Consider the following 25,473-nt stretch of genomic DNA (forward strand, 5'->3'; position numbering starts at 1 on the left):
GCTAAATGTTAACATTTATACAAATTAAATTTTAACTTTGTAGCTTTTGCTCTTTTCAATTCTTGTAATAGTTGGAACTCAAGGGGTTTCAGAGAGGGTTAGTGGACACTTTCTAAAAAACTGTTTCAACTTTTTTATTAATGTAGCACCTCTGTTCATTATACCATAGTATTCTGAACAGGCCATGAAGTTTGTAACACCATTAAGGTGAAACGTCAAAGACACTTTAAAGTATATATGGTATATATATTTTGGAGGTTAACTTCAAAAAGTGGAAAAATTACCTTTTTACTTAGGTCTTAATCTCTCGGAATAATCGATTTGGTCTTATACCCAACCGAGACATTTATTAAAATACATGAACAAGTTTTTTTTAACACAATGTGATTTAGCGCTGAATATTAATGAATTCGGTCAATTCCTTGGTGTAAACCTCATATTCCAAATATACTTGTACGAGGTTTGTTCAAAAATTATCGCGAATTTTGAATTAAAATTAATTTTTGACAGCGATTTTGTTTGAACGCGTTCGTCTTCGATTATTGCTTATTCCTAGAAATGGCTCAAAGAATTTGTATAAAATTTTGTGTAATAACGTTACAACCATAAACCTATGATTCGTTACCAGTTATGACCCCCTGGAGCAGATCTGGATCGTCGCGGACTGAGTCCAACATCTCCTGTGCAATGTCAACGCGACGCTGTTTTGGGGCGAATCATTGGTTAAAAACGAATGGCACGAGCCAATCGATATGTTTAGTCTCTCAGCAAATTCTCTAATGGTGATTCGACACATAACAAAACAAAACAATCGAAATTCGAATACACGTAGCCCGCGAAAATTCAAAATTCCCGATAATTTTTGAACAACCCTCGTATATGTAAGTTAATCCAAATTTAATATACATTAAGCATTATGATATTATCGCATATCATTAGACTTCAACCACGGAAAATGCTAACAGCTGCCTTAAAGTCCGAAATATTCTTAGCTTATGTAAACAAAGCCCGTTGCTTCAAACATAATTCAAATCTTCCGATGACGCCTTTAAAGCATGCAATACCTATACATACAAATATACAGTAACAAACGAATCGTACTCATTGCACTATACTAAGTGTCCGATTTCCTTATATTATCCATATCTTTGTAAAGCACAATATTAATATACATACATATTATATATAGTATATATTTGGAGAATCAAAAAGCTGTGTATATAAATAAGTAATGCTAAAACCTTTTCTAAACGTTAACACAAATGTGTAGATTTAGTTTCCTTCATACATGAACAATTACACTAGGAAGATTCTCACAGCAACAAACATAACAAAATGTGAGAGAAATATTGTATTTAAGCTAAAAATCATTAAGATTTTGTATCAGAAATTCTATTGTGACTTTTTGTTACAATTTCGAGTAGACCTTTGAAATCTTGACAATTGGATAAATAATCAGATATTGCATTCCGCCCTTACTTAACCCTTCTTTACAATTTTAACTTATTCTGTTTGAAGCTTACAGAAAAATAAAAGTGAAGCAAGTTATTTCTAAATCAATTAACAGGGTCATATAAAAAATGCGTGCTATTTCTCTAACCCCTACCTTTAGATCTTAACTGAACTGAGAAGTCTAGAAGTGCTAAGGGAAGTGTTGACCTGATTTTACCCACCATTCGCACAAGGAGAGCTAGAATTATAAAAATATTCACTCCGAATTTCAATACCAGACCTCACATATTTGCCGATATTTTCGGTAAAAAGTCTACCATGTCAGCGAGTTTAATTGATGTAGCTTCAGCGGTTTAGAAGTTATGTACACTGCTTAGTTACGGCACTTTATAGGTTTTCTTGTAATAGCGTTTTGTGAGCGTGGTAATAGTAACGCCCATCATTTGGATGCCAAGGAATGTGTGTACAAAGTTTCATCAAGATCTCAAGTTATTGCTTGCACGGACAGGCAGTCACCCAGATTTAAACTGGTCTCGTCATCCTGATCATTTTTATAAGTATATGTAAATGTATATAACTCGATATCTATCTCGATTAGTTTTAAGTGATACAAACAACCGTTAGAGGAACAAAACTACTATCCCCTGTGGCAACGTGTTGCAAGAGTATAAAAAAAGTGCATACGTGCGTCGTTTGTTGGGGACATAGGAAGCAGATGACGTCAAATATTTTGGTTTCATATTTCAATTTAGGAAAGCTCTTTACTACTACTGCAATATAATTGTTGTTTTTAGATTGTAATTCCAAGTAAGGTAAGCTTTCTAACAGAAGTATTTAAAAGACAATTATTTCATATTTGCATTGGACTAAATAGAAACAAGCTAAGCCTGCAAACTTGACAATTTATTATGAAAAATATTCATAAGTCAGGACAGCATTTTGAATCAAATTTGTTCAAACAAGTTTGATACAGTTACACAAAAAAACTTGCATACATCTCTTCAAAGAACAAATAAGTTTTACTAGTACGTATTAGTGTAGATATGTTTTATTAATTATTTAAACATATTACGTTTACATAATCTTATCTTACATTTCGTTATGTAGAAGTTCACTAAATTTGTCTTATCGAATTTTTACATTGAGTGCCATATTTATAAATTCGAGTGTAGTCAAAGTTGATCGCAATAACACAAAATTTTGCAATTTCTTACTCATTGTCGTAGTAATCAAATGAAGACCATACAATCAGTAGCTAAAACACAAAACTAAATACATGGTATTGTCCCTAAGTTTAGATCCATATGAAAATGAATATTATATGTCTTCCTTCCCTTTGCACACACCCATAAATCTTCGCTTGAAGTCAGAGCATGAGCTTAAATTGTACGTCCGTAGTGGAACGGTCACTGAACTAACAACATTATATTTTTTCATTGTGTTGAAAATGTCAAATTTTGTGCCGGAAAGTGATCATTCGCGGAAAATCTTCATTTTTAGATTTCATTTGAAGAAAAGTGCTGCAGAGTCGCATTTAAGGATTTTCGAGCCATATCATGATCATGCTCTAGCAGAAGCAATATGCAAAAGATGGTTTCAAGGGCTCAAAGATAGTGATTTTGATGAAAAAAAAACAAGATCGTGGAAGACCACCAAAAAAGTTTGAAGGCGCTGAACTGCAAGCCATATTGGATGAAGATGATACTTTGAGTCAAAAGCAAATGGCAGCAATGTTAAATGTTGCACAACAAACAATTTCAGACCGTTTGAAAGCTATGGGATAAATTCAAAAGTGTGGAAAATGGGTGCCACATGAATTGAATGAAAGACAAATGGAAAATCGTAAAAACACTTGTAAAATTTTGTTTCAAAGACACGAAGTTTTGCATCGAATTGTCACTGGCGATGAAAAATGGTTTTATTTTAAGAATCATAAACGGATAAAATCATGGGTTGATTCGGGATTACCATCAAAATCGACTGCAAAAACAGATCGATTCGGTAAGAAAGCAATGCTCTGTGTTTGGTGGGATCAGAAGGGTGTGGTATATCATGAGCTTCCAAAACCTTGTGAAACTGTTAATACTAATCGCTACAGACAACAAATGATCAATTCATGTTTCAAATCTACATTGATCGAAAAACGACCAGAATGGGCCACAAAATGGTTCATTTCATACTTAGCTGGTTCGAGATAAAGTGCCACGAATAGCGTACTTTCTCTGCTTGAATACAGTAAATAAAAATTCATAAAAGCCCTCTGTTTAACACAATTAGTAAGCTGATAATCAAATCCAAATTCAGTAAACCCTTTTATACAATTTTGTCCAACATCTGCTTAACACACCTTTAAATAAATGTTTGTCCTTTTCTTAGCCAAACACCTCTCTAGGGGTTGAACAATACAAAAGTTGACTCATATGTACCATTGCCACGCCCACAAAACGCCACTAAACAAAAACATATAAAGTGTAATAACTAAGCACTTAATTAAGATACAAAACTGTAATTTGGTACAGAGGATCGCAGCATCGGGTTACACCTTTGAGCTAAAAATGTCTTATTAAACCTTCTTCATACACTGTGAAAAAGGATAAAATCGGATAATAACCACGCCCACTCTCTAGATAACGGTTATGTTAAAAACTATTCAAAGTGCGTTAACTCACTGTATAAATGCGCCACTTTAAACTTTACAGTCAAGGAGGTACGGAGGACTTTATACAAACCCATACAAACTTTCAAATTCCATCTGAGTCTTTCACTTTAAAGTATACAAATCAAACATCAATGAAGTTATCGGAACAGAACTTTGCACAAGTAGTGCTCTAAAGCTATTTCATCTTAGGCAGAAAAACGGTTGAAATCGGACTATGACTTTTCAAGGACCCAGGCACTAAATATGACAACCCCAGTGATAAAGCTGATTTTTTTTCGAACTAATCGGTCAATCTGTGAGGTCTAGTATTGACACTCGGGGAGAATATTTTCGTATGATAGCATGCCCAATATAGATAGCCCAAAAAATGGGTAAAATCGGGTCAATACTTCCCTTGAATTTATGATATAACGCATCTATCGGTCAGTGTAAGAAATTTTAATGAAATCGAATCGAAAATCAGAAAGAAGCTCTTTTTAATAACCGTGTATCCTCTTGCCTTAAATGGATGAAATCAAGTCGAAACGTTCCTAAGTTTAGTATAAAGGTATTTCCTCGACTGTAACACTTGCAAGAGTTCGGTCACACCCGAACATAGCCCTTACTTACTTGCTTCAATGAAGTAGGGGTTTGATTATATTACTGCTGCGTTTGACGCCTTTGAAGTCTGTCGCGAATTGTATTTAAAGATATATCTAACCCCTTTTTAAACAAATTTAGCTTCCCTAAGACTAAGCAGTGGTTTGTTTTCAAAAAGGATAACAATAGTTTTGTCCTCACTTTGGATGTCCCGTGATTATACCCCTTTTAGATTTTCCACAATGGTGAGACCGCCTCATCACAAATGTACAACTCGTATTTAAATGCTTTGAAGATTTTTTAATAATCCATTAGAGACCTTTAGGATGCTTCGTTAGAAAGGTTTCTTATACTGAGAACTAACTTTTCTTATTTCACGGCACGACGTGACACATTAAGAAGTTCGAAAAAAACAGACCGAATTGTTCGCTTCAGTGTTCTCAATTGAAAATGTATTAATTTGTAAAGGAAAACGTTATTTTTGAACGCGTTGTACTAACTAAATTATCGTAATAAACCTTAAACCTGCTATATGCTCGCAAAAGCCCAATGAATTTTGCTCAGGAAGTACAACATGGATAAACATACATACGTATGTACATATATCCTACATACTTCTATGGCTGAATGAATTTATTCACTGTTATGCTTTTATGCAGACGAGAGATAGAGAGTGACGCCGCAGATATGTAATTCAGACATCCGTTTCCAATCACCTTTCGCTCTGATCAGTTCTAACTAATAATTTATTCAATACGATAATGTCAGCAGATATGTTTTTTGAAAGTCTGATAAAATAAAAAATTAACAGCATTTACACAGCTCTAAATTAATTTAATACAACTTCAATATATTTAATGGACTGTTCAGCAAGGGGAAAGCTATACTAACTCTTCCTAACTGTCAACTTGGCATTATTTCTCGAAATTACTTCAGGAATGTTTTCTTCCGCTACAACAACAATAACAACAACAGATATTTACTAAAATAGCATATAATTACAATGAAACGAACGTGTAGCATACTTTTTTGTTTAATATTTCTTTATTTATTGAATCTGCTTGTTTAAAGCCTTTCAACAAGTAATAAATATTAAATTTATTTAAAACTACTTTATTTAAATTATATTATAATAATCCGTAGGAAGACGGCTGTGTTAAGCTTTTCCCAGATTTATATATCATGACACGATCTGCGACTTTTTCATGAATTTAGATAATATCCAAAACTGAAAATTGCATTACGAAGGGCACTACTACAGCAATTTAACGCTTTGAAATTATTTTAAATAAATTAAATTAAATCTTTCCTACTCTATACTATTCTATATACATCCTTTGCAGCCCCTTGTGCAGTTTTCTATACAATTTCATAGAGGATAGATATCTTAAATAGTTCTTTTATAAAAATCAGAGTGAGTTAAAATGGTTTTACTAGATTAATGCCTGAAATGATGTAATGGTTCAAAGTTGTGGATATGATCGATTTACTCATATTTTAAATGCAAATTAACGAGCGATATCCTGCCACTTTATCATTGGAATTTTCTCCACCCAGAAGAAGATGATAAAAGATCGCTTGTATAATAGAAAATCAAATGCACTTCGCCATGCAATTATTCTCTTACATATACACATGCAAATATGTTGCTTGACCACTTTTTATATACGCACTCACTTGTTTATCTTCACTTTCGTCCATAAACTGTAAACCATATAAGAATCAGCGTGATCGCACTTTAAACCTCAGTTCCACGATGAGACGGTATGCACTTATCATGTTTGTACTTTTATTTGAATGCATAATCATATAAAGAATACTATTCTATTCAAAATATTCCGGTCAAGTGATCAATTAAGTGAAATTGTTCAAAACGGATTACACATGTACTATATGCTTATTGTACCAAAATAAAGTAGGAAAGTATCAAGAATATAGTCCCTTAAAGTAGTGGAAACATAAGTGCGTAGACTACAAAAAATTGGTCCTCTCGGATCGTTGAAGTCTTCTAATGAGCTTCAAAAGGCCGTTTGTTTGAACCCTGTCTCAACGCACAGGCTTTTCTTGCACATATTTCATCTCAACGATGCAATTTTTTCCGTGAAGTCCTTTTGTAAGACCGAACTCAGGCTAATATTCTTCTACCAAATGCTTTAATTTCTGTGACTTCCTAGCCCCATACAATATCTTTCAGAATGAAGATTTTATGGTACAACATATAAAATATACAAATATTCCGTTGATCTCAGATTTCGTGACGTAGAGTCCTTTAGTGGTGCGTGAAGTTCGATGGCAGAGCAATGAGTTACCAACAATTTCATTTTTTTTCACTAATCACATACATATGCTAATCGAAGCGTGTGGGCTCTCTAAAGCTGTATAGGCTAATAATTATTTATACTATTATTTAATGTGAGTATATTAATTTATATTATTAATACATAATACATTATATATGTATATATGTAAACTTATATACATTGATTGTGGATATGCATGTATGATATCTCTTAATGACATTGATATGCATAGCTTGGCTGGGAATTGGGACACTCCCAAGCCAAACTGTTGTTTTTTGTTGTTATTTCTTGTTATGCTGCTGACGAAAATACTTCGTTGGTCAGGACAGCCAAACAGGTTGGTTGACTACCTTTGGTGCGGCATCTGCACGGAGTAGCCACGTCGTCGCGACGCACTAAGTTAAATTTGTTAGCAGTAAAATCAGGTGCAATTTCCACCATAACTAGTTTCTTTTTCAGTTTTTAACTATTCGCAGGAACACACAATGTGATGAGGAAAATTCGCGAAATTCAGTTGCGTAAGTGGGCCACATTCCAATTTTTATTTTAAGCTTGTTTCTTACGATTTAATTCGAAAAGTCGGAAGTGATCAGGAATATTTCCAAATTAAAAGAATGTTTCAGCCGATATTCTCAAGGCGTCATAATGCTGTACAAATTAAGCATTAAGCGAGATTAAGCATTTTGGAGTTCAATTTCCCACTAATCACTAAAAATCACTAAAAAGTCACATTATTCAGTTTATCTCAATTCTTCCGATTTTACGGATTTCTTATAAAATACCATTTAAGGCTTTTGTACGCTCTCACCTGGAGTACATTGTGTCTATTTGGAGACCATATGATCAACAAATATGGAAGGACTAAGTTCAAGTGTAACGAATATTTTACTAGCTCGTAATTTGCACAGATTAAAGCCGGGAGCATATCTTCGGGTGGTCTGGTGGTCAAACGGAAGTTTAAAATTTTTATATTAGGTATATGGGGCTAGGGAAAATATTGACCCGATTTTACACATTTTTGAGACAAGGCAGGGAGGGGTTGGCATACCTTGAAGACACTATTTGTGCAAAGTTTCGTACCGATACCTTATATACACTGAAGAGTGAATAAATCAGATGAAATTAATAATTGTTTTATAAGGGAGGTGTGTTATATGAGAATATAGGGCGATTTCTCTCGTAACATAAGAATGTTAAGGTAATATTCCAAATTCGGTTGTTACTGATTGAGTAGTTCCTGAGGTTTAATTGTCACCAAAAAGTGGGCAGTGCCACACAACGCCCCCTATCATCTTAATACTTCTGATGTATTATTTATTTGGTGAGCTATAGCGCTTTTAGCTGTTTTCAACATAACTGTTATTTCTTCCATTTTCCCAGATTGTGAGAAGATGTTGGAAGAACTTGTCTTCAGAAAGTTTGGTCGATTAATCTTAAGTGCTATTTGACATACATATACAGGTCGGTTGTAAAGTTTCTCCTTTTATTGTACTTTAAGCCCATTGGAGCGTGGACCACACCAACTTTATAGATTTTCGTTTAACGGCATCTTGTGGCCGCGTTTAACAGCCACGAATACGTGTACAAAGTTTATAAAAATACCTTTTCTTTCTCAAGTTGTATATAAATAACTTCGTATCTATACCGATTACTTTTAGGTGTTACAAACAAACGGCTAGGTGAACAAACATATTATACTATGGAGCAACATGTTGGGACAGTATAAAAATTAATGAAAAGAATTGAGAGAGTTCAAAACATTTTCCTTATATTAGCATTACATTTCATGAAAAAACTGATATGATGAATATTCCTCGTCGCCCGTATTGTGTTTAAGCTATTACTTGTCCAAGCTGCAGCTTTTCTTGCGGACGATGCCAAAAATATGCTTTACGATTCGATTGGTACCTGTTAATTGTCGTCTCATCTGACCATATAACCCTTTTCCAGTCCCCAATTGTTAAACCTTTTCGTCTCGGCAAAACTTAAGCCTAGTTTAAAATTTCGCTCCGATAAAGAAGGTTTCTTTTGCTTAACCGCAGCAACCATACCAATTTTATTTAATAAATAATAGGCATCATTTTTATCGCCGAATGGCACAATACTAATCAAAATATTCCCGTCTAATTTTTTTTAGACATATTCAATTGAGATATACCATACAAATATATAAATATATATACGTATGATATAAATTCAACCAAAGAAGTAGAATTTTAATAAAATGGGTGTATGAGGAAAGTTAAATCATACTTCAGGACAACCAAATTCTTTTGGTATAACGAACCCCAACCAATTTCAATTAGATTTTCAATAATTTTTGTTGCAGATTGATAAGTTATTTTCTTTTAAATAAGAAAGCTATATTCATCTACTCGAAAACCTGAGTCCACGAACAGAAATTTATGGTTGTAGTTTGAAGACAAACGCGCAAATTATTTTAATGCTCATTAACATAATTATTTTAAATTGTAATGAACACAATTTTTTCTATTTTTTATACTCTCGCAACTTGTTGCTACAGAGTATAATAGTTTTGTTCACCTAACGGCTGTTAATCGAGTTAAATATAGAGTTATATATATATAAATGAGAAGAGACGAGTTGAAATCCGGGTGACTGTCTGTCCGTCCGTCCGTGCAAGCTGTAACTTGAGTAAAAATTGAGATATCTTTATGAAACTTGGTACACATGTTGCTCCGCAGTAAGATACAAGATTGTTATTTGGTACACAGGATCACATTAAGGAGCATCTGTAGTTAAAATTTGTTTTTAAGTGGGCGTGGTCCCGCCCCTAATAGGTTTAATGTGCATATCTCCTAAACTGCTGAAGCTATAATAACAAAATTCACTTCGCCCACTTTTAGGTGAAAACCCATATCTCTGGATCCGCTTAACCGATTTCAACCAAATTCGGTACATAACATTATTTTCTTATTTTTATGTTATAGTGCGAAAATCGGACTACAACCACGCCTATTTCCCATATAACACCATTTTAAATACCTTTTGATTTGTTTCACTTTCCAGTATGCAAATCAAGCAACAATGATTGTATCGGGGTAAAACTTTGCGTAAATAATGCGTTTAAAGTATGCCACCTTGTGACCAAAAATTGTCTAAATCGAACCAAAACTGTTCAAGCCCCTAAGTACTAAATATGTGGACCCCAGTGCCTATAGTAGACTTTTTACCGAAAATATCGGTCAACATAGACCAAGGCGGCAAGATCCACAAAGAAATCTAAAACGAGTATACCATTTGACTTTGCGAGAGTATAAAATGTTCGATTACATCCGAACTTAGCCCTTCCTTACTTGTTTTATGTTCATTTCATATTTTCATGTTGAAAGTTGTGGACTAGCACTGCATCCTTCCGCAAATAACAATCGTGTTTCAGTATCCAACGTATGCCAACGACAGCTGTAATCCACTAGCCTTCCGCAAAGCGGTAATAATACATGGTATACACATATGTACATATGTATGTATGTATATGTATTTAATTCTACATAGACGCTGTAACCGAACTAATTGTACTTCAAACTGTAAACTATAACAAGCTCGAATGAGAGAAATCTTTTAGTAACTGACATTTATCGATAGTCGGTCAAAGTAAGACTATGTCAAAAGCTCTTAATTCATTCATCATTCAATAATTACAGTGTACATTTCTAGTGGAAAGTCGCAATATTGTACTATCTAAAGAAGACCTAAGCCTATCAAATACACAGAAAAATTAAAATATAAAACGTTACTTTAAATAGGTTTTTAACTGCTTCATATCCATCGTATTCTTTCGACCTGGTCTATAGCAAGGTTACAAATAATGTATTAAAAAAATAATTGAATTGACATTTGAATTAAAAGTTTTTAGACATACATGTACATACATGTGTATGAAAATAAATATGCACCATAAAAAGTTTTTCTTAAAAAAGCTATGTAACGTGCAGTCACTCAAAAGGCAACTAACACTCATACCAATTTTCAATTTCATTAATAGATACACATATGCAGATAAACGTAAAAAAAAATAATGTAAAGTGCTTCTCCTGCATTCACTGGATAGGAATTATTGAGCCAGCGAAGAACTTTTGTCGTGTCAGACAACTATTTCTATTTTAATCACACCGAACACAAACGAGGGATACATAGAAATCAAAGGTTTGCATATTTTTACATGCTTATGGTACATGCTAGAGTGTAGCCCTCTATTAATGGTGCACATAAATTTTAAATAAGAAGGATAAACATTGAGCTAGATTGCACTTCAAACAGTATATAATGTATATTCCAAACGGAATGTTAAAAAATTTCAATTTTAAATCATCTTTACGAAGGAGTAGTGAGAGTACGACCTTCTAAGGTCTTTCTCTCAATTTCTCCATAAATACTCACAATAAATTGCAATAATTTACATGTAACTTGTATGTAAACATTTAGTCATGCAACAATTCTTACTTCGTAGAAACCACTTGTATGTATGTTCGCTTAATTTTGTTTACATTTATTGTTCATATTACAAATCGAGGTCAATAATGTTGTAGGGGAAATGTGCTCTCATTTTAATTGAATGGCTTCTTCACAAATCGGCCTTTATAATCGATTCAAAAGTGGATATTTTTAACAAACTATCATTAGATAGTTATATGTAGTTTGTTAGTAGGAAAGTGTTAGTTCGATTATGCAAAAGTATGTTTGTGTGCATATTACTACTGAATAGGAATAATATTATACATACATATATATGTATAGGACCAAAAATGTATCTGTTAAGAAAGAATTTCACACATAAATCTTTTGCTCTCTTAAGTGCTTATTTAAAATCAAATTTGTTCTTCTATACACATGCACCAAAAAACAAAAAGCATCTAACTATCAGTCACAGAGTCACATTCACTTAACATATTTTTTAATGCAAAAGTGGAAACATGGTTCAATGGTTATTTTCCGAAAACAACAAAAATTATAAAGGAGTGACGGAAATTATCGGCTTTTTACATTTTCATTTTTCAACAATAACTATACATATATGCATTGGATTTACATCCGAAAGCTCTTAAAAATATGTATTACACAAACAATTTTAAAATAAAAATTTATATTTGTGCCCGGCGCTTTGTTTTTTCTTAGTTGACCCATTGTGTATGTATACGAAAAATTATATTCCTAATGTTACCAATAATTTTTTCTTGGTTCTTATTTGGGTTTCGGATCGTGGCATGATATCCTTTCACTATTGTGCAAACTTTATTTTAGGAAGAGAAGAATTTATAGTACTAATTCTGTCATGTATATAAAATTTAGTAAGACGTTTAGAAATTATTTAAAATACGTATACTAAACTCTTTAAACTAGTACATCGGCATGTATTTGTGTCAACTGATATTACCTTTATGGTGTGTTGGTGTCTTTCGTTATCGCTTTTCGTGTAGGTGTTCTTGATATTTTTAATTATTTATGATCAATAGCTACATCACGCTATTTTCCTTTCATTGAACATTCATGATATATATTGGGTATAATATATCCAAAATGTTAAGAAAAACTATCATTCAAATTTTATTTTTATACCATGGACACCTGTTCCTTTAATACGATATTTTATCACTAAGAAAACAAGGTTCAGTATTACAAACGTCTTGTAGGCATAACATATTTGTTACTTCTTGTTTGCTTGGACTTTGCACATATGTATGTTTCTTTCAGTGAATCCACCCTGTGTTTTAATTAATTTCATTCACCAGTTATTTACATATTCTTAATAAGTATCACCAAATGTAAAAAAAAAAATTATAATTTTAAAAAATGTTGTCTTGTTGCCCTCGACAACTTAAAAATTGAATTCTACTATATTGGTATACATTATTTCATTCGTAATTTATTTTAGCCACATTTTCAATGCACTTATCTTAAACTTCACGCATACAACCATATGAGCTCTATTATTTTTTGTTCCTTCATGCACTTTGGTTTCGGTACATTTTGCACCACCAACTTCTTATTACTTCAGCGAAGAAATGATTATTACTAAGAATTTACAGCAAGCATATAACACTATTGGCAAATTTTTTTTCTTCCTTCATAACTAAAGACGACTACTTTAATTATCTGTTAATTGAATTAATTATAATCGAAATACGCTTTAATTGATTAATTTATAACACATAACACAAGCGAAAACGAAAACGAAACACTGAAGTTAGTTTTTAAAATGCCGGACATACAAATTACAATTAGCCGAACAGAATAATGATAGTAAGTTTGTCACAGGCAACCCTGACACAGAGTTGCCTATTCCCATAAACGACATCCTCGTTCCGTTCCGATAACTTTCCATTGTTTGCAACATTTTCAGTTTTCATCAGTATTGCTGATGTAGGGTAAACGAAATATGAAATATTTAATGCCAAACATCATTATCTATAGTTCCTGTGTTTGGAAATCAAGCTAAATTGTTCATGTTTATCAAAAGTCCCCTAATGGAAGTAATGCCGAAACAACAATAAAATGCTTCTACCTATCTTGAGGTGAAATTTGTGACTAGATTTCTTAAAAAAGTATAAACATTTTTCAAGCAATTTACTGTTGTAACGTTTTATCAATCGATTGTAGCGATACAGGACAGTTACATTAAAACTCGATTTTTTGCAACAAAATATTATTTTTTCCAAATTGTTTGAAACACCCGAAAGGGAGTTTTGGTATTTAAAACTGAAAAGAAACATTTTTTGCATCCCTGCAGACGAAGATGTAAAACGAGCAGAAGTTGAAAATTCTACAAACTCGTAGAGTAATTACAGTTAGCAAAATTGTTTTATTTTTGTTGACTCAACTCTATTGTATATGGTGTAAAAGTTTTTAAAGAACTGTGAGGGACGTAAACGAAGTGCCCTATTATACCAGCAGGGAATAAAGTGGAACTGCTTCTTTGAGTTGCAAGGAAAAATATAATAAGCACTCTTTCAACCAATTGAGAATTAAGGACATCACATTTTTAACTGCTTAAAACATGTCAAATTTGCAACGAACCATTCTCAAAAATAGACTACCGCCTACAATACCTGGAGGGCGAATAGGAAGAAGGTAATCTATTTTTTGTTGTTCCTCGTCTATATATTTCACATTAGGCTATTACCAAACATATGTAAAAGTTGAAATTTGTTATAGCGACTCATTTAAAAAGTCTCGAATTCGGGATTTCAAGCCGGCACTCTGGAGTGAATTCTTTGCTGAAAAAGAAGACGTGGTCTTAGACGAGAATCGTACTTTCCGTATATATCGCACAAAAGCCCCACAGAAACCTGGGCCGATCCTACTTCTACTACACGGGGGTGGATATTCTGGTCTGACATGGTCGCATTTTTGCGTAAGTTAATGTTGTACATGTGATGAAACTTTTATACTAATAGGAATTATATTTGTTTAAGGTGGAAATAACTCGCATTATTCATTGTCAGTGTCTTGCAATCGATTTACGAGGTCATGGCGACACTAAGACAGAACTTGATGACGATCTTTCCTCAGATACACTTGCAAAGTATATATATATATAATATACAATAAAAAATGTATGTAAATATACTGTTCTTTGTAGGGATATAGGAGACCTAGTATTGCAGCTTTACCAAGAAGATGCTCCTCCCATCTACCTTGTTGGTCATTCAATGGGAGGCGCTATTGCTGTTCATTTTGCGCACAAGGCAATTATTCCAAGCATAATTGGTATAACTGTAATTGATGTAGTTGAGGGAACTGCTATGGAAGCTTTAGCTAGCATGCAAAGTTTTCTACGATCGCGTCCCACTCACTTTAAAAGCATTCCAAATGCTATAGAATGGTGTATTAGAAGTGGTCAAATAAGAAATGTAGAGAGCGCAAAAGTTTCAATGCCTGGTCAAATCATTAAGTAATTGAACTAATTGAAAATCGTTTGCTTAAACCGATATTAAATAAATAAATACCGTGTACATATTTTCAGTTGTTCAACGCAGCAGCTAGCTACCAACGAGCTACCATTGTCTGAAGATGAAATCGAGGACAGTGCTTCAACAAGTAACTTTACACATCCTTTCAGTATTTCCGAAGATGAAGAAATGGGCAACGATAATGGGGGTGATTCCGTCACTTCAGTTGTTAATACCGCACTCGGGGAAGAACATGATAGTAGCTCAGATTCATCAGACTTTAAAAAACCATTTATAGGACATGGTGAATCTCCGAAAAGGTACTTCTACATACATTCCTTGTAAAGAGATTGTGTGCAATTTTTCCATTTACAAAAGGTATACTTGGCGTATCGATCTATCAAAATCAGAAAAGTACTGGGTTGGTTGGTTTACCGGTTTAAGCGAAAAATTTTTAAATTTACGTGTTCCGAAACAACTATTACTGGCCAGCATTGATGGTCTGGACAAGGCGTTAACTGTTGGTCAAATGCAAGGTATGTACATACATACATATATATGTTGAATGAAAAAAGAGGTTAGTGTTATTATATTTTCAACAGGGCGTTTTCAAATGCAAGTGCTGGCGCGATGTGGACACGCTGTTCATGAAGATCGTCCACATGAAGTAGCGGAGGTTATCAGTGGCTATCTTATACGCAATCGTTTTGCAGAAGCAGTTGGCGAATTTCATTTTCATTTGCCATCATGTTAATTTTTACAGTGCCAATTAGCATTAAAGAAAAATTGGTTATGAAAAGAATGTAATCAAATACAAAGATGTAAATCCGAAAGTATATTTCACATACAAGTAGAGGAAGAGAAATATATGCGGAGAACTTAAATTTAAAGCATGTGCTACTAATAAAATTTAACAAATAAACTATTTATTGCAGTTAAACGATATTCTTTTTTACTGTTTTGCTTCCTTGTGTATTGATAACTTCCTACCTTTAATTTGTCCCATAACAGACAAATAAAATTTTTAGTGTTTAAATATTTTATATGAAACAAAGTGGTAAAAAAAAAATCGGGGATTAAATTAACTGCTTACAATTACTTCGGAGATTGACATTTACCATGTATGACTAGACTTTTGTGGCTTAACAGCAAACATACATTTCCAATAAATTTCTTTAATATTTAGCAATATGTATATTTGAACAAAGGAGCGCTCAATAATTTTATATCTTGGTAAATTTAAATATGAAAAGGATTTAGTAATAACTAATGAAAAGTGCTTCTAAATTGGAGAATATAGTTATGTGTATATGAAAATAGATGTAATATTTAGATCAATTTTGATTTAAGGTAAGTTACTAGGAGTTTGGTGAAATTGTGTCTGAGCTTTCAACCAAGTTTACTGCACAAGTCAACCTTGCGCTAAAATACTAATTTTGTGTACAAAATGAAAGTTTGCACCTTTACTCCACGAAGCGAATACCACTCCTTTTAATTTGAATTTTCGTTTCAAGGGCCTTTATGTGGCGAAGTCGTTCTGCAATTTGTTCACGAACCTCATTCCTGAAGCGCTTGCCATCGCCTAATTCTTCCATTTCAGCCAACCAGTTTGCGCGTTCATTTATTTGATCTAAAACTATAAAAATGCGTACAATAAATATTTTTCAAATTTTTATGTTTTAGAAATTTACGTTCATCGATTATATTTTCTTCTGTGGCTTGGAAGTCCGTTCTGATGCGTGGCTTACGTTTTGCTTTCACTGACGTTTCTGCAAGTCGCATACCTGACATGGCCTCTTGCAGTAGTTTCTTCTCTTTTTCTGTAGGCATCCTATTTGTTGGTCTCGGACGGTAAGGGGGTAGCTTGTAGGCGTCACTAGCTAAAATCTGTTCAAGGCTCTTTCGTTTAGCAAGATGAGCACGTTGCAGAATATCAAGGGCACCAGCTTCAGGATCTTTTGTGTTAATAGGTGGAGGCTCAGGTTTAGGCAATGGCTCCCCATTTCGTAAGTGATAGTTGATTTTTTTCCGCATTAGCATTGACATTTTGGACTCAGCCATAAGAGCTAAGACATGATATATAAATAAGTGCACACTTAAAGTACTTATATAAGAACATCCTTTTGGTTATAAAAATACAAATAATTACGCTTAACAACCTTTCAATAAATCCGCAGTTTCTTTGCTGTACTCTATTTTAGGACAGTGAAAAATTCCTCCTTGGACAATGCGTTCACTTGGCCACAGAATAGCTTTATTGTCCGAACTTTGAATCCTTCCGTTATCCTGCACAGGACTCCCTGTGATTTTGTCCATACACCGAGTTTTTTCCATTTTTAAATATCAACGTACACAGTCTATTTAACAAATACAGATTTATAACAAACTACGAATGTGTATAAAAATTTAAATTTCGCAAATTGACATTTTTTTGAAATCATACTTATATTTTCAGTAGCTCAAATGAGGTGACAGTACATTACCTTATCCACAAAAACATGTCATGTGGATAATTCCACCAGTATAGATAATTCAACCAAACTACTGTTTGGAGAGTATGGTTCCATGGTAACACTCAGGTTCTGTATGCTAAAAGTACTGCGTAAAGTATTTATATTTGTTATTTTTGTGTGCTCACTATCAGCATAGACAGCGATATAAGAGAAGGAACGGAAAACACGAAAATTATCCAAATATACTTTATTTATGTGGATATTAGATATTAAATCTGTTTAAATTTGTTATTGTACTACACAAAGATACAAGATTCGTATGTCGTTAGTTTTTTTAATTTTTCTTATTCATCTAACATACAGCTTTATAAATAAATAAATCATTAACAAATTAACTAACATGATATACCTGACTGATTTTTTGTTTTGATTTTTCTTTGCTTTATTAGTTTTCTCAACACAAATTGTCAATATAGTTCTTAATTAACTAGAAGCTTTAGCATGTGTAATCGTCCCTTGCTCTGCATAACTTTACCATTGGCTTTTGCCTTCGAATGACAGGTGCAAATTCAAAACATATAATTTTTTAATGTTTTATAAAAATCTATGACATGCACTCAATAAGAAGTTTATCAAGGTATCGGCAGTTAGGGATTGAATAAATTGGTGCTAACGGAACAAATAATTATAAAATTTTACTATAGTGCGTACTCAGTGGCTCACAACTTTGTGCCCAAGTTTCTTCCAAAACAAAAAAAAACTCAAGTCAATTGGTTCTTATGCAGTGATTTCAGTTCCTACCAATAAATTTATTATGTGCTGGTTGGCGTAAACATTTGCGTCTGTAGCCAGACGAGTGTATTTATGTACACTTGTTGTTCAGTGATCTTCCCCATGCTCATGATTTTTCTAGTGTCACATACATTTAAAAGGCAAACATATATATGTACGTATATACAGTTACAAATATAAATACAATTACAATACAATATAAACAAATAAAATTGCTAAATAAATTGATTTTACAAATTAAATTATAAACAGCGGCCCGGGCCTTAAGAGCGGTGTGTCTCTATATATATAAATTTGGCCTAACTTGTGCAGCATTCATTAGCGTGAGGTTTAGCTCACCATTCATTGGATCATAAGGCTTATAACAGTATATATAATAATATATATATAAGGACAACTCTTAAGTTACTTCATTATGTCGATATGCTGGACAAGAAGTTTACAAATATTGCCGTAGGACTATATAATTTCAGCTTAACAATAGCTTTTTTTTAAATCTATTTGATATCTTACATACTACTGTCGTATAGCGAATATATGCACACATACCTAGTGTTAAAATCAAAGTTCAGCTTTGCACAGTGTTTATTAATAAGACAAAATATTCAAAGTGCATCGTGTCATCTAAAGTTGTCTAATATTTTAATATTTACCTTTTCTCTTTTAATTAAAATTAAATTCAGCAATTACATTCCGTACGAGAGACTTGCCTGAAGTTGATGAAACTCCTGTGTATTCAATTTGAATAAATGTCAACAATTGAGCGTCTATAGTGTTTATAAGCGTTTAATCGTTTATATCTTAGTACCAGAAAGTAATTTTAGTCAGTCTCATTGTCGCGATGCATTTTTTCCTAATTAGCTCTATTTTGGTTAATTTGGTAAATTGTAATTGAAACATTTACATTATTTCAACGATCACAACGAAAACATGGTGGACCATCATAATCATAAAATTCACCGAATTGTGACTTTTTTCGCTTTCCAGAGGTTCCATTTGATTTTTTTCTTGACTTCACAATGCGCATTCTAGAATAATGTGAAATGTTCCTCGAACTTTGAAAAATTTTCCTATATTGATGAAATACATAAATAAAACAAATAATTGCCGTCAATGAAGTTTAAAGAGCAAATAGCCAAAAAAAAAAAAATATTTTCACATAACTACATTTTAATTTTTATCTTATATGGTCGATTTGCTAATATTAATAAAAATTATAGTTTACCCCCGTCCAGGTTAGTAAGAGTCGAATTGAAAGCTATAATCCAAATATCTACAACAAATATCAAGTTTCAACCGAAATACAACAAATACAATATTAAGAGATGCACAATTTCATTTACAATTGCATATATAGTATTTTTAAATGAAGTACTCATCAAACTAGAATAAAATCTAAGAAATTCAGTTGATAGCTTGCTCGGTCATTTGCAAGCATAGTGTTTCCAATTGATCTAAACTATTAATGTCGTTCATGGCTACAGTAGCGGAGCTAGACGATGACGCTTTCATATGCACTTTATCCACTATTTGTAAATTCATGTTGGATAATAAAGGGATTGTTGTTGCGGGTCCTAATGGTGAATTTTGTTTACCGCTGTGAACCTCATTGAATGGCGTCGACATATTACTACAACTTTTCACAGTTTTTACACCACAACTACAAGTATTGCTACTATTTCTATTTACATCGCACAAACAATTTAACAAGTTGTTATTTCGACAGCTATTGCCAACGGCGGCTGCTGCTGCAGCAAGTAGCTGCAACTCTTGCTGTTGCTGTTGGCATAACAAGTTATTATTTAACATACTAGTGTTATTGTTTAATAAATTTGGCTGTTGTTGTGGTTGTTGGGGACCAATCATACCAGTAACACCAATTTCTTCACTACTAACCATTACCACTGCCGCCATTGTCTTTTGTGATTGCTGGGTCTGCTGTTGATGTTGCGATTGCGATAAGCTCTGTGGTTGCTGTGAAGGATCGGCCTTCCCGGTTACATTCGCTAGACTCGTCTTAAATGTTGAAGTTAAATTGGCATTAATATTGTTCTGGTTGCTAATGGCTGCAGTGATACTAGTTCGACGCAAGTGACCATCGCTTGATGGTGGCCCTGCGGGTAAAATTCCTTGACCGGGTTTAAAAACCATTTTTTGGGGTTGTTGAGGTCCACCTGACACTAATATTAAATTGTTGAGAGATCTTCGATGTTGCTGTTGTTGTTGTTGTTGCTGCTGTGGGGGCAAAGTAGGAAAGTGGCTATGTTGGGGCAAAATAGTATTTTGATCTTGCTGTTGTTGTGATAATTGTGAATGGTGATTGTGATGTGGTTGCTTGACCTGCTGTTGTTGACTGTTCATGAAGTTTGGATATGACGAACTTTTATATTGATGCTGTGCGCTACCGTTATTTCCACTGTTGCTGATGCCTACATTTCCGTAGTCACCCGGTTGTGTCTGGCTGCCATGGTGATGGTGCTGGTGCTGGTGCTGCTGATTTTGTGATATACTATTAGCGGTGAAGTTAGGCATGTCATTTGAATTTTTTCTGTGGTTAATGCGGTCATTACTTCCGTTCTTTATATCACATTTTCGAGATTTTCCACTCCATCTGAATGATTTATTTAAACATAAAAAAAATACATACGCCTGTGACAGTTGTAGAAAATTTAATGAATACTTACCTAGATTTATTTAAATTTCCGGAGCTTCCATTTTTGACGTGGTGTGCCTTGTGGCCAATAGCTATTTTATGTTTTGAGAGTTTAAATTTCAGTTCTTTCAGTTGATTTGAATGGTTCACAAAAGCCTCATTGTGTATCGAACGATCAAGTACCCACATTAAAACGTTGATATTTTCTTCATCTTGAGGTGCGTTAGTATCACGTTGTACCATCGAGCCAACTGTAAATATGTTGTTTTGGAGCGATTTCAGAATATAATAAACAAACTTACCTATATCCAAAACTTTCAAAAATCTATGAGCAACATTGTCTTCATTTGAGCCGCCATCAACAGATTCGATAGGTTTCATTGGCGAAAGTACCATGCTTGCTAAGTCCTCCACTACAGTTTGTATTTTTATTTGACCATTTACCAAATCCTGCTCCAATCTGCTCAGGTGATTAGTGCGTTCTTTCAGTTTTTCTATACATATTGATAATTTGTGCGATGCACCTTTGGTTACTCCCAAGCCTTGCAAAAATTCTTCAGTGATACAGAGCATATCTTCATATGTCATATTTTTGAATAGATCTATGTACTTATGTAAGCGCAAAGATTTCAACCACAATCCAATATTTGACATGCCCACATTTCGGCTTTGAAATTTTATATAACCTGGTTTAAAATCATCCAGACCCGTATCTGAACCACTATTAGCTAAACCCCCACGCTGGTGTTCTATGGAAAGTGAGAAGCTCCGCGGTTTATTTGCAAATTGCGCCAAGTTTTCATTTGAATTTGAGCAATTGTCGTTGACCGTAATTACGGAGGAATTCGAAGATGACGACGATGTGGACATCGTTTGCGTTGTAAGACTATTAGATCGGCGTGTCTTTAAAGCAGTCAATTTGCCATCCAAACTCCAGCGAGTCATATCCGTTTGCTCATAATTACTCATTGGCATTGAAGTGTAGGCCATTTGTGGCTGTAGCGACTGAATAAATAAAATAAATCGTTAATAGAAGTTTAAACATAGTAATTGAGAAAAGTGTATTACCTTCTGATTTGTATCATTCTTAATGGAAGATAAAGAGTCATTTATACATTGATCATCAACGTTTATAGATATATGCGGTTCAAAGTCGATGATTTCTGTGCCATTTTTTGAAAACGATGTATCGTGCTCGTCGTTGTTGGAATTACTATAACTATTATTCTCGCAAACTTTGCTCTCATTATGACCACTGCTACCCAATATATTTATAATTGGGTTGTTATTGTTATTAAAGAGGCCAGATATTACTGGATTTGGATTGGTATTTGTGGTGGCTACTGCTGCAGCTACACCATTCACTAATGAAGATTCCTTCGCATGTGTATCAACACCTATTGTCGCAATGCTCAAAGACAAACCCAATTTATTTTGACTAGATCCTAATTCGTTTAGATTAATACCATTAAAATTATCACAGAGTTGATCAGTAATGCTACTGTTGCGTCGATTTGTACAACTACTGCCGCTACTACTCGAACTTATTTCACTCAAATTATTCATACCACTGTTAGCAAATCCGCTGTCATTCCGCATGAAGTTGGTCCAATCAGGCAGAGAATTTGGTTGTGAAATAGGGTTTTGTTGAAGATTATTGTGATTCTTGCTTGGAGGAGCAATTGTTTGCCAATCAACATTTCGACTCTTTGCATATGGTGATATTCCAAGTCCTGGAGCAAAACTCCCAGAAGATGACATGGAATTATTGGATATGGATGACGAAGTAAGGGACGAAACAGATGAGACGGACGCATCCGAGCTGACACCCAAACTTTGATTTATGCTACTAGTGTTTCTTTTTTTTGGTTCCACCAACTTATCAGCAGCCATAAGATGATCCTCCAAGTGTCGCAACCAAACATTTAACGACCTGAAGAACATTAATTATAAAAAATATATAGAATATATAAGCATGTCTGATTTGCTAAATATTAATTAAATATTACCTTCGATCGTCGTTGCTTATAGCAGGATGTATAAGCATGTACGAGAATATTTGCTGAACCAATTCGGTAGGCACACGCTGGTGCATGGTGTCTCGCACGGTCGATGGAATTAGAGCCAAATAAATTAACTTGGCGTCATCATTTCCAGGTTTTAAAAGGGGTAACATGTTTAAAACCTCAACCAATATCTCCTTCTTTTTTTCGTACAATTTACGTTCATCGCAATTTGTAATTTGAAAATCAGAACCATAACACGGTATGGTGTCCTTGTCTAATGAACCCGAAGTCAGAGCATCCACTGCGTCGTTCAAATGCAACGTCTTGTAGGCGTTTAATAGTTTTTTCAAATACGAAGGATTGTTCGCATTCATGTCGATGAGAACGCTACTCAGATTAGTTTCTGAGCCTAAATTTTGTGTCAAAGCGTGATCAATGGCGTATTGTAAGAACTTTAAATTAGGATATCTCAAACGCTTCAGCAGAGCATACATAACAACGGTTCGTTCGCAATTATTCCAGCTTTCAAAAAAGCTCGTTACTGTTGTAACCTGTTCACCAAATGTTATTGGACTATTTCTGCTATAATCATTCCGTTTATGAATGTCGTCATTCGTAGCACACATATTATGGTCAATGCCGCTCTTTTCGGTAGTAATATATTTCATGATGGCTATTTGCTTCTATATATATTATTTTCTTGATATATTCTATTTAAAATCTCCTGCAAATTTCTAAATGAAGAAATTGTTGTGAAAATTAAATTAGTAAAATAGTATGAAGCGGCGGTAATAATTAGTATATTTAAATAAATTTCAAATCTAATGTTTAAGGCAAATTATATATATGTACATAAGTTTTATTGGATGATTGGATGGAATATTAGAGTTAGAAGAAGTAGAAAACATTTTGGTTTGTAGTTTAAAACTCTGTGATTTGTGAATTTTCTAAACACTGTCATTTAGGCGGGGTGGTAATTAACCGGCATTGACTGTGTCTCTTTTGTTCCTTAAAATTAACTTAAATTAGACTTTGGCATTGACTGTCTCTGTATTATGAGTAAGAAATTTTACTTCAATTTTTTTTACCGATTAAAATTAAAAATCAGTTCTAGGTGTTTTATAATTTATTTACATTGCATGTGGTGTTTTCTCAATAGTTAAAAATAAACTACCCTACACAGGACAGGACTTTTAAAATTTTCAACTTCTCAAAATAATCTTCTTGAAAATCCTTACATAGCATTGCATACTAATTAGAATTTTTTAATATTTTGATATAATTTTGTCAATTACAAATATATATTTTATAAGGTAATTATACAATATATTTTATATATATATATATGGTACTTTGATATACATAAGTACATCTATATATTATTTTATGTATAATTAAAAATTAAGAAAAACTGTAATAAAAACACAAACCGGAAGATAAAGATGAGGATTTAGTTTCAAAAGATGTACATACTTACATAAATTATTTGAAATAATGTTTAGATTTTAGGAGAATTAATTTCGCTTGGAAATTAAAGTCATTTGTCATTTAAAGTACTTTCGAAAATGGTGACGATTTCTTTTGTCACTAGTCACGACAGTTTGGTTTTTGCCCGCAAATTATGCTGTTTACACGACTATTTGGCAAATTTTATTAACACTTATCCTAACAATATTTGCATTTGCTATCGTTTGATTATCACTTAACATATGGAAGATTGCGAACAATCTACATTTAATACAAATCAACAGTTCTCATTTAAAATTATACAAAATTTTGCGTTTTCTGATTTTATTTTTTCAACATTGGAATGATATTGCGTAACTATAAGTAAGGCCTCTTTGAAATCGACTTAGTGTACGGTACTTTTGAATCAACGAGTTACCAAAAATGTTCTAAAATGGATTCTTTAGCATGCAGGTACTTAAAAGCTAATTTACATGATTCTCATAAGGCGTTGATTCAGTGTCGAAACATGATGTCCATCACAATTATTTTGCGGGTAGTCAGTTACTGTTAACTTTTATCTGGAGAGGAATTACAGTGTTTCCGAGGGGAATAGTATCATGCGATAAAAAAAAAACAGTACAAAGGAGAGCTGCGCGCGCAGTTAACTCCACTTCAATCTATACTAAATGCTTCTGTTGTTGGGGTTAATGCATAATTGGCAAAGTCTATTTACTTTATCATTTTACTCACCACTGTCGTTGTTGTTTGCCTTAGGAATTTGCTATCCGTTTTTCCATCTTCAAAGTTTTTTCAAGTTTCCTTATGATTTAATTATGAATATTATCTTTCTTTACGTTATGACTTAATACTTCTTTGTTAACATAAAATTTCAGTACAAAACGCACTCGGAGAAAACCTTGAATTTCATCGTGTTTTCTTTGCAATGTATTCCGTTTAATCCGCCCTGTCGTCAAATAGGCAGCATGTCTTTTGCTTTACAAAATAAACCTTTAATCAATCATTACCGCTAGAAACAAATGTCTAGATATTTCGTTTAACACTTGATTTATCCCAATTTCGAACTTCTTCTTTAAAAATCCTCAACATATTTAGATATTGCAATTATAGCTAAACTAATGAAACTTTTCCTTCGCACTCGTAGAAAGTTCAACAAAAAGACATCTACTAATTTGACATTAGTTCGCGTACTTGTGCAGAGT

General features: G+C 33.4%; 4 protein-coding genes across 8 annotated transcripts in view; 1 reads left to right on the plus strand and 3 right to left on the minus strand.

Moving 5' to 3' along the window:
• The window catches only part of klar (klarsicht), an 87,205-nt gene extending 74,021 nt beyond the window's left edge, over nt 1-13,184 (minus strand). The window contains exon 1 of one of the 3 annotated variants that reach the window (XM_036363822.2): nt 12,386-13,184. The gene's annotated coding sequence lies outside the window, so the exon portion shown is untranslated. The remainder of the gene's footprint in view (nt 1-12,385) is intronic. The other 2 variants (XM_036363824.2, XM_036363825.2) reach the window with 2 other exon arrangements.
• Nucleotides 13,185-13,695: 511 nt separating this feature from the next.
• LOC106619802 (protein phosphatase methylesterase 1) lies at nt 13,696-15,840 on the plus strand. The gene is made up of 7 exons (XM_014238068.3): nt 13,696-14,079; nt 14,164-14,362; nt 14,424-14,533; nt 14,591-14,902; nt 14,975-15,220; nt 15,279-15,436; nt 15,503-15,840. The coding sequence occupies exons 1-7, from the start codon at nt 14,006-14,008 to the stop codon at nt 15,652-15,654; spliced, it is 1,251 nt and encodes a 416-aa protein (XP_014093543.1). The 5' UTR covers nt 13,696-14,005; the 3' UTR covers nt 15,655-15,840.
• On the minus strand, nt 15,713-17,347 carry LOC106619803 (UPF0193 protein EVG1 homolog). The gene is made up of 3 exons (XM_014238070.3): nt 17,060-17,347; nt 16,592-16,966; nt 15,713-16,536 (listed from the first exon to the last, which is right to left on the minus strand). Exons 1-3 carry the CDS (start codon nt 17,232-17,234, stop codon nt 16,364-16,366), a joined length of 723 nt encoding a protein of 240 aa, XP_014093545.1. The 5' UTR covers nt 17,235-17,347; the 3' UTR covers nt 15,713-16,363.
• Nucleotides 17,348-17,585: 238 nt separating this feature from the next.
• smg (sterile alpha motif domain containing protein 4 smaug) lies at nt 17,586-25,435 on the minus strand. 3 transcript variants are annotated; one of them, XM_014238067.3, is made up of 7 exons: nt 25,004-25,432; nt 22,808-23,538; nt 21,867-22,731; nt 21,101-21,803; nt 20,830-21,049; nt 20,042-20,756; nt 17,586-19,215 (listed from the first exon to the last, which is right to left on the minus strand). In XM_014238067.3, exons 2-7 carry the CDS (start codon nt 23,470-23,472, stop codon nt 19,174-19,176), a joined length of 3,210 nt encoding a protein of 1,069 aa, XP_014093542.1. In that variant the 5' UTR covers nt 23,473-23,538; nt 25,004-25,432; the 3' UTR covers nt 17,586-19,173. The 3 variants fall into 3 exon arrangements, with proteins under 3 accessions (XP_014093542.1, XP_014093539.1, XP_014093540.1); XM_014238064.3 differs by lacking the exon at nt 17,586-19,215 and having other exon boundaries at nt 19,298-20,756; nt 25,004-25,435; XM_014238065.3 differs by lacking the exons at nt 17,586-19,215; nt 25,004-25,432 and adding an exon at nt 24,282-24,738 and having other exon boundaries at nt 19,298-20,756.
• Nucleotides 25,436-25,473: the final 38 nt, after the last annotated feature.

The sequence above is a fragment of the Bactrocera oleae genome, chromosome 6 (genome assembly GCF_042242935.1).
Source record: "Bactrocera oleae isolate idBacOlea1 chromosome 6, idBacOlea1, whole genome shotgun sequence".
NCBI lineage: Eukaryota > Metazoa > Arthropoda > Insecta > Diptera > Tephritidae > Bactrocera > Bactrocera oleae.

Excerpts from the sequence above, each read along its gene's own strand:
- LOC106619803 (XM_014238070.3), bottom strand. The coding sequence starts at position 17,234 with ATGGAAAAAACTCGGTGTATGGACAAAATCACAGGGAGTCCTGTGCAG. Across the intron at positions 16,967-17,059 it reads AACTGCGGATTTATTGAAAG|CTCTTATGGCTGAGTCCAAA; the intron begins GTTGTTAAGCGT and ends ATCATGTCTTAG. Across the intron at positions 16,537-16,591 it reads AGAAAATATAATCGATGAAC|TTTTAGATCAAATAAATGAA; the intron begins GTAAATTTCTAA and ends GCATTTTTATAG.
- smg (XM_014238064.3), bottom strand. The coding sequence starts at position 23,472 with ATGAAATATATTACTACCGAAAAGAGCGGCATTGACCATAATATGTGT. Across the intron at positions 22,732-22,807 it reads ATAAGCAACGACGATCGAAG|GTCGTTAAATGTTTGGTTGC; the intron begins GTAATATTTAAT and ends AATGTTCTTCAG. Across the intron at positions 20,757-20,829 it reads GGAAATTTAAATAAATCTAG|ATGGAGTGGAAAATCTCGAA; the intron begins GTAAGTATTCAT and ends TAAATCATTCAG.
- LOC106619802 (XM_014238068.3), top strand. The coding sequence starts at position 14,006 with ATGTCAAATTTGCAACGAACCATTCTCAAAAATAGACTACCGCCTACA. Across the intron at positions 14,534-14,590 it reads TCCTCAGATACACTTGCAAA|GGATATAGGAGACCTAGTAT; the intron begins GTATATATATAT and ends TGTTCTTTGTAG. Across the intron at positions 14,903-14,974 it reads ATGCCTGGTCAAATCATTAA|TTGTTCAACGCAGCAGCTAG; the intron begins GTAATTGAACTA and ends ACATATTTTCAG.